This window comes from Oncorhynchus tshawytscha, linkage group LG29, assembly GCF_018296145.1.
Source record: "Oncorhynchus tshawytscha isolate Ot180627B linkage group LG29, Otsh_v2.0, whole genome shotgun sequence".
Taxonomy (NCBI): Eukaryota; Metazoa; Chordata; class Actinopteri; order Salmoniformes; family Salmonidae; genus Oncorhynchus; species Oncorhynchus tshawytscha.
Genome location: NC_056457.1, coordinates 20141815 through 20154915, shown reverse-complemented (window position 1 = coordinate 20154915; position 13101 = coordinate 20141815). Strand labels below are relative to the sequence as shown.

General features: G+C 42.5%; 1 protein-coding gene across 2 annotated transcripts in view; it reads right to left on the bottom strand.

The window, feature by feature from the left end:
- Positions 1-13101, bottom strand: part of xylb (xylulokinase homolog (H. influenzae)) — a 65538-nt gene that overhangs the window by 23976 nt on the left and 28461 nt on the right. For both annotated transcript variants that reach the window (XM_024392634.2, XM_024392635.2), the window contains 2 exons: positions 5644-5702; positions 4498-4585 (listed from right to left, as the gene is read on the bottom strand). In XM_024392634.2, the coding sequence (XP_024248402.1) occupies positions 4498-4585; positions 5644-5702 (147 nt within the window). The remainder of the gene's footprint in view (positions 1-4497; positions 4586-5643; positions 5703-13101) is intronic.

The window sequence follows — 13101 nt, the reverse complement described above, 5'->3', positions numbered from 1 at the left end:
ATGTCAAGAACTTTGAATGTGCAGTCGCAAAAACCATCATGCGCTATGATGAGCCTGGCTCTCATGAGGACCACCACAGGAAAGGAAGTCACAGAGTTACCTCTACTGCAGAGGATAAGCTCATTAGAGTTACCAGCCTCAGAAATTGCAGTCCAAATAAATGGACTACCGATCTATGAATTACGTCTCCTTAATCTAGCATGGGTAGGATGGTCATCTGAATCAGGGTTAGTTTGGCAGCTGGGGTGAAAGAGGAGCGATTATGTTGGAGGAAACCAAGTCTAGATTTAACTTTAGCCTGCAGCTTGGATATGTGCTGAGAGAAGTACAGTGTACCGTCTAGTTATACTCCCAAGTACTTGTATAAGGTGACTGACTACCTCAAGCTCTAAACCCTCAGAGGTAGTAATCACAACGGTGGGGAGAGGGGGGCATTCTTCTTACCGAACCACATGACCTTTATTTTGTAGGGCAGAGAAAGATTGTTGGACACTAAGAAAGCTTTGTTGTAGAGAGTTTAACACAAAATCCAGGGAGGGGCCAGCTGAGTATAAGACTATCATCTGCATATAAATGGATGAGAAAGCTTGTAATATGATTGCAAGCTCAGTGTTTCTGAAGGACACTGTGTGAAGAGAAGCTGTATAGTGTTTAAGCTCAGTGTTTCTGAAGGACACTGTGAAGAGAAGCTGTAAAGTGTTTATGAAGGACACTGTGTGAAGAGAAGCTGTATAGTGTTTAAGCTGTGTTTCTGAAGGACTCTGTGAAGAGAAGCTGTAAAGTGTTTATGAAGGACACTGTGTGAAGAGAAGCTGTATAGTGTTTAAGCTGTGTTACTGAAGGACTCTGTGAAGAGAAGCTGTAAAGTGTTTAAGCTCAGTGTTTCTGAAGGACGCTGTGTGAAGCAGCTACATAATGTTTTTTTTGTTTGTTGTTTTTTAACCTTTATTTTACTAGGCAAGTTAGTTAAGTTCAGTGTTTCTGAAGGACACTGTATGAAGAGAAGAAGCTCTATAGTTTGTGTTTAAGTTCAGTGAAGGTGTAAGGAAGAAAGGTTTTGGGTCTAAATTGGTCACTATGTCAGCGGTCGCTTGCGTAAGACATTACGGCACCGCTGACCTTTTCTGCAGGAGTCGAATAGCTTGTCTCTACGATATCTGTTGACTCTGAATGCTCTTGACATTTGACGCCAGGTTATTGGGTGCAGGGATATTGTTTTAACGTATCGTGGTCTAGGCTGTGTAGAACAATGCCATAATCACTGTGGCTTTCCAGACTCAATTTATTTTCGCTTCCATCATTGAAACTGACATTTTCAGCTCAGATCTGACAACGCAATCTCCAAATAATATGTCACTTATGAAAGGAAAAACATCAAATACGTACGTCAAATTTGTTTGACATTTGTAGTTAAGTAAGGAAGGCAAGATGGAAATATTGCTGTGGTGTATTTTATGAGCCATTATATGCATCATACATATATAGCGTTATTCTACATCAGTTAGTTTACATGATTCCACATGGATGGCTAAGTGGGTCAATGAAGATTGGGGCGAATGCTTCGTTAAGTCAATATTTATGTTGCAAGTCACATGACATTTATGCAAGAATTATGGAGGCCTGCTGTGCTTAAGTGCTACTTATCCAAGCCCCAGACCCAGTTCACTCATAGGCTGGTAATCAAAAATCCATGTATTTACTTAGCTGTACCTAGTGAGCCATGGCTGAGAAACTGTGGCACGACATCCAACATTTGACTCAAGCCAAAACACGGCATAGAACAATTCCTTTCTCCGCTCGATAGGCTTCATTTGTGTGTGTGTGTGTGTGTGTGTGTGTGTGCGCACACATGCACTCGCATGTGTTTCTGCCAAAAAAGACAGAGTGCTTCATTTCAACCGTCCCGAAGACGAGGAGGCAATTGGTCTTGGCAGACTTATTGAATGAAGTCAGGTTCCATCCGGGCTACATTTTAGAGACGTATTTATTGGTTAGTTTCTAAGCCTCGGTCCCTGGCGTAGAATCTAAAACGAGGCCAAAAAGCCTGGCCTGTCAACAACATACAGGAACTGTGTCCCCCGTCACCCTAAAACATGACAGAAATACTAATATTAATGAGATCACTCAGCATAGAAATTACACTGGAGAAGCACATTACCCCCCTCCCACCTGCTCGACCCAACCACTATCCCCCAGATTCAGACCCTCCACCCCCGCCCTGCTTCCCGCCTCTGGAATATAATAAACAATGACAAGCGATTCAAACTGAGCACTGCATGTAATGAAAGTGGACTTTGGTTGTCGTCGTAGGACCTAGAACAGCGGCTCTGTCTCTGTTCCCCCCAGACCATGTATTGCGTCGCGCAGGGCCTGGTGTTTGCGAAGTGGGGGAGGGGAGGACGCAGAGACACTTCATTCTTTATTGTTTAATTAACAGTGTGAAGAGATGAGCTCTCGTCAACATCATCTCCGCAGGCATTCTTTTTTTATGAGCAACTTATGACAAGATCTAATGATTAGACTGGTGGTGAAGCAAAAGGCCTGATTAATCAAACACATGCCGTACATTTCTCTGGCTTTGTTATACTGTTTTGTCTATCTGCCTCTAAGCTACTCATAAATCATATATCTTCCTCCCTCATTCATAATCTCTATATAGAGTATCGCTAATGAGGAGATTCAAGCCTTCAGTGTTGAATTGTTTCGTGTTTTGGCCATTGTAACACGAGCTAGATCTTTGAGCAGTGTTGTAATTGCCTCACACTGTGGATTGGTACATTGAAAACACACCTGGGTTCAGATGGTATTCACTTTCTTTCGTACTTTAGCTGCACTCGATTAAGCTTGCCTGGCATGACCGAACCAATGGAATCATCTTAAAAGTGCAAACCCTGCCTATCCGGCACTCTAGGCAGACTCAATCAAAGACCCAAGGTATTGGAAAAAACAAATAATAATACAACCCATCCAAGTCTGGTTGAAACATTAATAGGTTTTCATTAAGTATAATTGACGATCGATGTCAATGCATGATTATACATGAACGTTCTGAGGAAAACACACTCACACAATGGAAGGAAAAACAACCAAGCGGATGCATTCCACTTGCGAGTTTTGACTTCCATTAAAAGGTATTCGAGGCGCATAAGCAGTGTTTATGGAAACCGGGAAAACATTGGTGAAAGGTGAGACCGCAAAACAAGTATGCATAATAAAATAATAATTATAGCCTAATTTAGGAGTGCTAATCTCTAAAAAGCCATCGATTCAATGCCATTTATTAAATGCTAAGACATTAAATTCCTCTCGCTGACATTTAAATGCTGTGACCAACTGACAAAGGATTACTAAGTGTTGACTGTCTTTTCTCTTTCCTGGTGTACGTCAGATGACTCAGACATGGATTCAAATAGTACTTGTCTTTAATCTACGTTGAGTATTTGATTGCGCCTGCTTGGAATGCCAGATGGGCAGGGTTTGAACTTTTGGGAATATTCCATTGGGTCCATTTCCTCAGGTGAGCTCAATCAAGAGCAGCTAGTGTATTTGAAACAACAAATATGATTTGAACCCAGGCCTGCTACTGTACATACATTCGATTTTGGGGAAGGAAATACCATTTCATCTTTATGATAATGGGGCAATGAGAGCCAATCGATCCCATTGATCAAACTTCCAGATGACAAAATTCATGCCCAGAAATCCCCATGAATCAGACTAATCAATTGATTATTATGACAAAACATGTCAGCTGCACAAACAGAACATCAATCCAAATATTCAATGAAATGCACACATTTGTCTTACTGTTTGAATGCAGCTTCTATGATATAGCCCTGCCTAGTGTTTGAAATGCCACAATTGTTTATTTTACACTTAGAAGCAAAGACTTCTTCAGATTATTTGATGCTGCAAAAAAATGGGCTCTTAGAATTATTAACCGCTTGATCTTTTCTGTATGCCGGTTCCATGCTGGTTTAAGCCTTTGAAGTGTCAAAGTTCAAGAGAATTCACTGAGGAAAATGTTTTCATTTGTCTTAATTTAGTACACTTCCAGATGAACATGTGAGTGAATTACTGGACATCCTTTTAATGTCCAGCATAAACATATCCAACATGGGTGCCCTCTAAACTCCATCAGATGGAGGAATCGGCTGAACACAAAAGAATGCTAATATACCAAAGGAACAAAGTAGGCAGGAAATTATATTGAATAACAGCATGAGTCACTCTGTACATGTATCTCCATAAGGGTTCCTATAGCAGCGTTCTTCAACTCCGGTCCTGGAGAGCTACTGCAAGCGCAGTCTTTTGTTCTAGCCCTGCAGTAACACCAGCTGAATCCGCTATTATGGTTCAGACCAAAGACCAAGATTAGTTGATGATTTAAAGCAGGGGTATTGGTGCTGGGCTGGAACAATAACCTGCACACCCAGTATCGCAGCTCTCCGGGGCCAGCGTTGGAGAAACTCTGTTGTATATGTCAGTCTTACTCACCTTGCAGGGCCCTGTAGCCACAGCCTAGACAGGCAGAGTTGGCCACGTCAATGGTGTACACGGGAGCATAGAACACGTCAGATAGCACCTGAGTATGGAGAGAAGAGGAATGGCACCGCATGCTATTGGAAATATTACTGTCTGCAAATGTTACATGATGAGTCACTGTCCGTAATATAGAAAGCAATGTCTAATGACACATACCTGAACTGAATTCTATACTGTGGATTGTATCTGTATTTACACAGGTTAGTGGTGGTTAAAATAAGATCTCTAAACACTGCAGAGAGGATAGAAGGCTATCATTTTCATCCATTTCACTCGAAACAAGAAACGAAACAAAGGAACAAAAGAGCTTACAGTTTCCTCATGGTTATTGTTTCCTGTTTTGAGGCCGATTGATTCCATTTCCACTCACTTAGAGTGTAAAACATACACAATTTTGCAGCGCTCTAATTTCATTACCTTGCCACTCATCAGGGAATAACCTTGTTAAGGCGTGAAGCGATACAACATTATGTTTTGTAATAAAAAAATAATTAGACGGCAAACAAAACATCTGTAGCGTCAAAATATTTCTAACATGTAACAACATCATCAGAGAGAGAATATGAATACATAACAAATGTCTGTTCCACAGGGGCTTGGCATGGCAACGCATTCTAATGGCTCCATTTCCAATACTGCATCATGTCAATATCATTGAAACCGAGCATGCCGCCCACAACACCCACACAAATATAGTGAAGGGACTGTAGCCAAGTGTCTTGCTTGAGGGGGAGCACATTGTAAATGCATGGGGTGTGCTGGGCTGAGCACAACAAAGGGGCCATGAGAGCACACACAGGGCCTAATGTATGGAGAGAGAGGTCAGCCGGGGTTACACGAATCACAAGGCCTCAAACACAGCTGTGTGGCCCTGCAGGAGACATGGCAGTCAGATGGCATTAGCTTCACGCCGCAACCTGAGGACAGCACACATACTGTAATCAGCTACTGTGTGTGTGTGTGTGTGTGCGCGTTTTGATCCAAACCACACAGTAGCGCCTTTGAAAAACAGGGGTTATAAATAAACCATTTGTAGGGGATAGAAAAAGCCAAAAAGAGAGTTTATAAAAACATGAGACGGTTATCAACACCACCAACCTGCAGAATGTCCTTGTTAGAAGAAGCCCCTCCGGTGGCCAGCACTCGAGTTCCTGGAACTGAAGAGAGAATTCTGACATCAGTGACACCGCTGATGAGACATTTATGACAGAAGTTTTGCTACTGCAGCAGTGAGTAATCGTTGATGTTTGACTGCATGTTGAGTTTAGAGGCAGAGAGAGGGGGAATGCGAGAGAAAGAGGGTTTATTGAACATAAGCACTTGAAATACTACTGTCATGCATTTTTGTACTTTCTTATGCGACTTGAAATTGGCCTCTCAAAAGAGCTCTTCACAAGTGTCAAGAGAGAACTGAGAATACTGAAAAATATGAAACAATGTCCGCAACTGATATGCTCCCAACAGTGATTTATTTGTGAGATCAGAACATGTTCAATAAACCCTCTTTCTCTCGCATTCCCTCTCTCTCTCCCCCAACATGGAGAGTATAATGGGCCAATGGACCCTTCGCTTAGCCCCGACACAGAATTCCAACCAATCTAGAGCTCCAATTGACAGCAACTGTTGTCAAGTCTGACACCTCAGGCAAGCCGAAACTCATGTTTGAAACACATGAAAGCAGTGAGGGAAGTGGGAAAAACGGATCATTTTCTCAATTATAATTACTTATTTTTTAATGGCTAAATAATTGAACAGTGCAACAGGAGTACTTGCTACCGTGATTCCTAAAATGCAGAGCCTGTTGGGAGTATTTTTCGAATCTGAAATTATACATTTGTTACATGGTTTGCTAGCTCAGACATCATTGACCACCAAACGTTGCTAAAGCTAGCTAGCTAGCCACTTAATATACGTTAGCTAGTTATGTTAGCCATGTTATTAATACAACTCCCATCTACTGTCATCATCAGAAAAGGATTTGAGAGCACTAGTTTACTCCAAAAGTGGTTGTAGCTAGCTTTGACTACATGCTGACACTGGCTAGCCACACTACAAACAATTTTAGCAGGTTCCCGTGAAGCAATTCCAATGACAGTCCACCACAACATATCCAAGAGTTTCCTGATTAAGTAGGGGTAGTCTGTGTTGAATTTAAATGTAATTGCGTATTAAAAACAGTTTGAGATCATTGTGAGTGGATTTTGCCAGTGGTTAGAAGGGGGACATGTTCTCTGAGGTTGCAACAGTAACCATGGAGGGCTTAGCAAAGGGTCAATTGGAAGATGAGGATGACACTTTGAAAAAACACAACATGAGAACGAATTACGTGAAGAAGCTCAACCTTACATTAAGTAAAATATCAGGTTTACTTGTAAGGTTTACTTACTGCTGCGTAAGTACTCCTAACCTGCTACAAAAAATTTACTTCAGTATTGCACCGTGAAAAGAGTAATTCCCTTCTTGACTCATAACCTGCATTTTAGAAAGTATTGCGTGACGATTAGCTTAGCAACCGTGCGACACAGCATGACAACGTGATTTGTGGAAACTGCTGGGCAGAGCGTTATGCATTTCTCCATACATTTCCTGCTGAGATTCTTATCTCCTCTGTTTCTAATATCTTTGCAGGAAGGTTCCATAGACGGGTTGGTTGTTTAGTGGCAAAACAGAAGGGGTTGGCTGAGATTGTTGACAACATGTAAAGTATATTTCGTCTCCAAATGTTTTTTGAAAACATAACTGTGCACAATGAGCAATTGTTGTCTCTCAAATACCTTGTTATGTTGCTGGTATCAAGAACTAGCTGAAATGAGCCACCTAAGATTCCCCACATTGCAGCTTTTTGTCACTGTTGTTTAGTTATGTGACCGCTCATAATCATAACATCACACGGATTTCAGCCCCAACGATGCACATTGTCAGCCAACCCATCTATAGGATCTGTATAGTTGACCCAGAGCCTCAAATAGACATTTCATCAATTGTTCCAGTCTATTGTTCCAGAGTCTACAGTATTTCACTCGTGCATTGTGATCTTCTAATCTATACTAAATGAAAGAGAGTGCTAATTCAATACCAGTTCCAGCAAGATTCATCACAACAGGGTAGAAGGGTAGTAGGTTCATTGCAATTGGAGTGAAAGTCTACAGACCTCCAGAAACTGAGTAAGAGATCCTTACTGGAGCATACTCCTCTGTCCAACAACACATAAAGACTTACTGGAGCATACTCCTCTGTCCAACAACATATAAAGACTTACTGGAGCATACTCCTCTGTCCAACAACAAAGACTTACTGGAGCATACTCCTCTGTCCAACAACACATAAAGACTTACTGGAGCATACTCCTCTGTCCAACAATATATAAAGACTTACTGGAGCATACTCCTCTGTCCAACAACATATAAAGACTTACTGGTGCATACTCCTCTGTCCAACAGCATATAAAGACTTACTGGAGCATACTCCTCTGTCCAACAACACATAAAGACTTACTGGAGCATACTCCTCTGTCCAACAACAAATAAAGACTTACTGGAGCATACTCCTCTGTCCAACAACATATAAAGACTTACTGGAGCATACTCCTCTGTCCAACAACATATAAAGACTTACTGGAGCATACTCCTCTGTCCAACAACATATAAAGACTTACTGGAGCATACTCCTCTGTCCAACAACATATAAAGACTTACTGGAGCATACTCCTCTGTCCAACAACACATAAAGACTTACTGGAGCATACTCCTCTGTCCAACAACATATAAAGACTTACTGGAGCATACTCCTCTGTCCAACAACACATAAAGACTTACTGGAGCATACTCCTCTGTCCAACAACACATAAAGACTTACTGGAGCATACTCCTCTGTCCAAAAACACATAAAGACTTACTGGAGCATACTCCTCTGTCCAACAACATATAAAGACTTACTGGAGCATACTCCTCTGTCCAACAACACATAAAGACTTACTGGAGCATACTCCTCTGTCCAACAACACATAAAGACTTACTGGAGCATACTCCTCTGTCCAACAACACATAAAGACTTACTGGAGCATACTCCTCTGTCCAACAACATATAAAGACTTACTGGAGCATACTCCTCTGTCCAACAACATATAAAGACTTACTGGAGCATACTCCTCTGTCCAACAACAAAGACTTACTGGAGCATACTCCTCTGTCCAACAACAAAGACTTACTGGAGCATTCATAAAATCTTCATAAGCACTATTGATTATACTACACAAAGGGTGTTATGAAATATCTGTTCCTTGGTCAAATGTGGCACAAGTGTTTGCAACCCTTTGTATAGCATGACATTGACTTATGCATCATTTCTAAAACATCTATAGAGGCCTTAGAAAGGCTTCATTAGCTCGTATGTTCCGTTTATGGTGGGACCATTTATACAGTAGCCTGTACTGCATGACATCTTTCCCACCGTGGGTGTCGAAACTCATGCAAATACGCAATACATGACCACAATATATATATATATATATATATATTTATATCCATAAGGCTCCACATGAAACGTGTTAACAGCGTGAAATTGAAATTTGTTCAGCAATCTTTGTTTCAGGTGGTTTTACTGGAGCATTATTATAATATATACTGCGGTGAGACAGAATTGGCTCTCCCGTGTACACTATTAAAAACAGTCACGCCGGCCGATGTTAGCCTTGGGGTGTCAATCTGAATGAAATGGATCCCCAGTATGCCTTCCCCAATTGATTTGTTGCTTTGTTTTGCCTCCCTCAATGACGAGATGTACTGAAGGTCGGATGTGTAGAAAATAAAGCAACTCACAGTATGGAGAGAGGGGGAGAAGGGAAATACGCTAAGCGCCAAAAAGCTTCTAAAATGACAGTAGCAGCAGGGGTTTTGATGTAGTGATTTTCCCCCACTACATAAGAGAGAAAGCCTGGTTAAACCATACGGAATCCTGGGAAAAATCTGTTTTGATGTCAGGCTATAACGAAGATACATTTTTTCTTCATGCGCATTTCTTATCTATGACAAGGGGTTGCTAGAAGCACCGTAACACTATGAGGAAAAGTGTAGTCTAAAATCTATAATGACATTTTCTACAATCATTCCTCACCAATGTCTTGGAACACCTGGGGCGTCATTGGGTAGAACATGTTGAATAGTGCATCTCTCAGTCAGGTAAAGTACAGCATAAACCAGAAAACACCCATGTCCTGTCAGTAAGGTATTGGCACATCCATTTCCTTAGCATGTTACACTCTGCATCACTGCACCGGTCTTCTCACAGATCAATACACTGTTGCATAAACAGACACAGTCTCTCTCTCACACACACACACACACACACACGACCTTGGCCCTTGTCATAGAGTGTCCGTTACTAAGTCTGGCATTTGCAGGGCACTGGGTTCCCCCACCCATATGCCTGCTGCTCTCCTGCCTGTGCGGTGACTGTATGTATAACACCCGCGCTACTCCTCTCTGCTCACCACATAGGGATCTGATTAAGATCTACCTGTATAGATCTGCATTCATCAAATATTCATGAAGGCCGCTTGCATTCCTTGTGCATGGACACTATATATACAAACGTATGTGGACACCCCTTCAAATGAGTGGATTCGGCTAATTCAGCCACACCCATTACTGAAAGGTGTATAACCTCAAGCACCCAGCCATGCAATCTCCATAGACAAATATTGGCAGTAGAGTGGCCTTATTGACGAGCTCAGTGACTTTCAACGTGGCACCGTCATAGGATGCCACCTTCCAACAAGTCAGCTCGTCAAATTTCTGCCCTGCTAGAGCTACCCCGGTCAACTGTAAGTGCTGTTATTGTGAAGTGGAAATGTCTAGGAGCAACAGCGGCTTAGCCGTGAAGTGGTAGGCCACACAAGCTCACAGAACGGGACCACTGGGTGCTGAAGAGCATAAAAAGCGCATCTGTCCTAGGTTCCAACACTCTGTAAGCAACTTCAGCACAAAACTGTTCGTCGGGAGCTTCATGAAATGGGTTTTGATGGCGAAGCAGTCGCACGCAAGCCTAAGATCACCATGCACAATGCCAAGCGTCGGCTGGCGTGGTGTAAAGCTCGCTACCATTGGACTCTGGCGCAGTGTAAACGCGTGATGAATTACGCTTCACTATCTGGCAGTCCGACGGACAAATCTGGGTTTGGCGGATGCCAGGAAAACATTACCTGCCCGAATGCATAGTGCCAACTGTCAAGTTTGATGGAGGAGGAATAATGGTCTGGGGCTGTTTTCCATGGATCGGTCTAGGCCCCTTAGCTCCAGTGAAGTGAAATCTTAACGCTACATATAACGCTGCATACAATGGCATTCTAGAGGATTCTGTGCTCCCAACTTTGTGGCAACGGTTTGAGGAAGGCCCTTTCCTGTTCCAGCATGACAATGCCCCCGTGCATAAATCGAGGTCTAGAAATGGTTTGTCGAGATCGGTGTGGAAGATCTTGACTGGCCTGCACAGAGCTCTGACCTCAACCCAATCGAACACCTTTGGGATGAATTGGAACGCCCGACTGTGAGCCAGTCCTAATCGCCCAAAATCAGTGCCAAACCTCACTAATGTTCTTAAGGCTGAATGGAAACAAATTCACGCAGCAATGTTACAACATCTAGTGGAAAGCCTTCCCAGAAGAGTGGCGGCTGTTATAGCAGCCATGGGGGGGACTAACTCCATATTAATGCTCATGATTTTGGAATGAGATGTTCAACTAGCAGGTTTTTAAATTGTTTAATTTAACCTTTATTTAACTAGGCAAGTCAGTTAAGAACAAATTCTTATTTACAATGACGGCCAATCAAAAGGCAAAAGTCTTCCTGCGGGAACGGAAATAATAATAAATATAGGACAAAACACACACCATGACCAGAGAGACAACACAGTAACACATGACAACACAGCATGGTAGCAGCACAAAACATGGTACAAACATTATCGGGCACAGACATCAGCACAAAGGGCAAGAAGGTAAAGACAACAATACATCACGCAAAGCAGCCACAACTGTCAGTAAGAGTGTCCATGATTGAGTCATTGAATGAAGAGATTGGGATAAAACTATCCCGTTTGAGTGTTTGTTGCAGCTCGTTCCAGTCGTTAGCTGCAGCAAAATGAAAAGAGGAGTGACCCAGGGAGGTGTGTGCTTTCGGGACCTTTAACAGAATGTGACTGGCAGAACAGGTGTTGTATGTGGAGGATGAGGGCTGCAGTAGATATCTTAGATAGGGGGGAGTGAGGCCTAAGAGGGTTTTATAAATAAGCATCAACCAGTGGGTCTTGCAATGGGTATACAGAGATGACCAGTTTACAGAGGAGTATAGAGTGCACTGATGTGTCCTATAAGGAGCATTGGTGGCAAATCTGATGGCTGAATGGTAAAGAACATCTAGCTGCTCGAGATCATCCTTACCTGCCGATCTATAAATTATGTCTCCGTAATCTTGCAAGGGTAGGATGGTCATCTGAAACAGGGTTAGTTTGGCAGCTGGGGTGAAAGAGGAGCGATTATGACAGAGGAAACCAAGTCTAGATTTAACTTTAGCCTGCAGCTTTGATATGTGCTGAGAGAAGGACAGTGTACCGTCTAGCCATACTCCCAAGTACTTGTATGAGGTGACTACCTCAAGCTCTAAACCCTCAGATGTACTAATCACACCTGTGGGGAGTGGGGTATTCTTATCCACATTATCTTTGTTTTGGAGGTGTTCAGAACAAGGTTAAGGGTAGAGAAAGCTTGCTGGACACTAAGAAAGCTTTGTTGTAGAGCATTTAACACAAAATCCGGGGAGAAGCCAGCTAAGACTGTATCATCTGCATATAAATGGATGAGAGAGCTTCCTACTGCCTCAGCTATGCTGTTGATGTAAATTGAGAAGAGCGTGGGGCCTAGGATTGAGCATTGGGGTACTCCCTTGGTGACAGGCAGTGGATGAGACAGCAGATTCTCAGACTTTATACACTGCACTTTTTGAGAGAGGTAGTAAAACAGGCAAAAGACCCCTCAGAGACACCAATACTCCACAAGAATGGAATGGTCTACCGTATCAAAAGCTTTGGCCAAGTCAATAAAAATAACAGCACAACATTGCTTAGAATCAAGGGCAATGGTGACAACATTGAGGACCTTTAAGGTTGCAGTGACACATCCATAACCTCAGTGGAAACCAGACTGCATAATAGAGAAAATACTATAGACATCAAGAAAGACAGTCAGTTGATTATTGACAAGTTTTCCAACACTTTTGATAAACAGGGCAAAATAGAAATAATAGTTAGGATCAGCTTGATCTCCCCCTTTAAATACAGGACGAACCGTGGCTGCCTTCCGAGCAATGGGAACCTCCCCAGAAAGGAGAGACAGGCTTGGCGATGATGATGGGGGCTGAAACCTTAAAGAAGAAAGGGTCTAAACCATCTGACCCAGATGTTTTTTTGGGGGTCAAGTTTAAGGAGCCCTTTATCACCTCGGACTCAGTGACTGCCTGCAGGGAGAAACTTCGTAGCGGGGCAGGGGAAAAAGAGGGAGAAGCA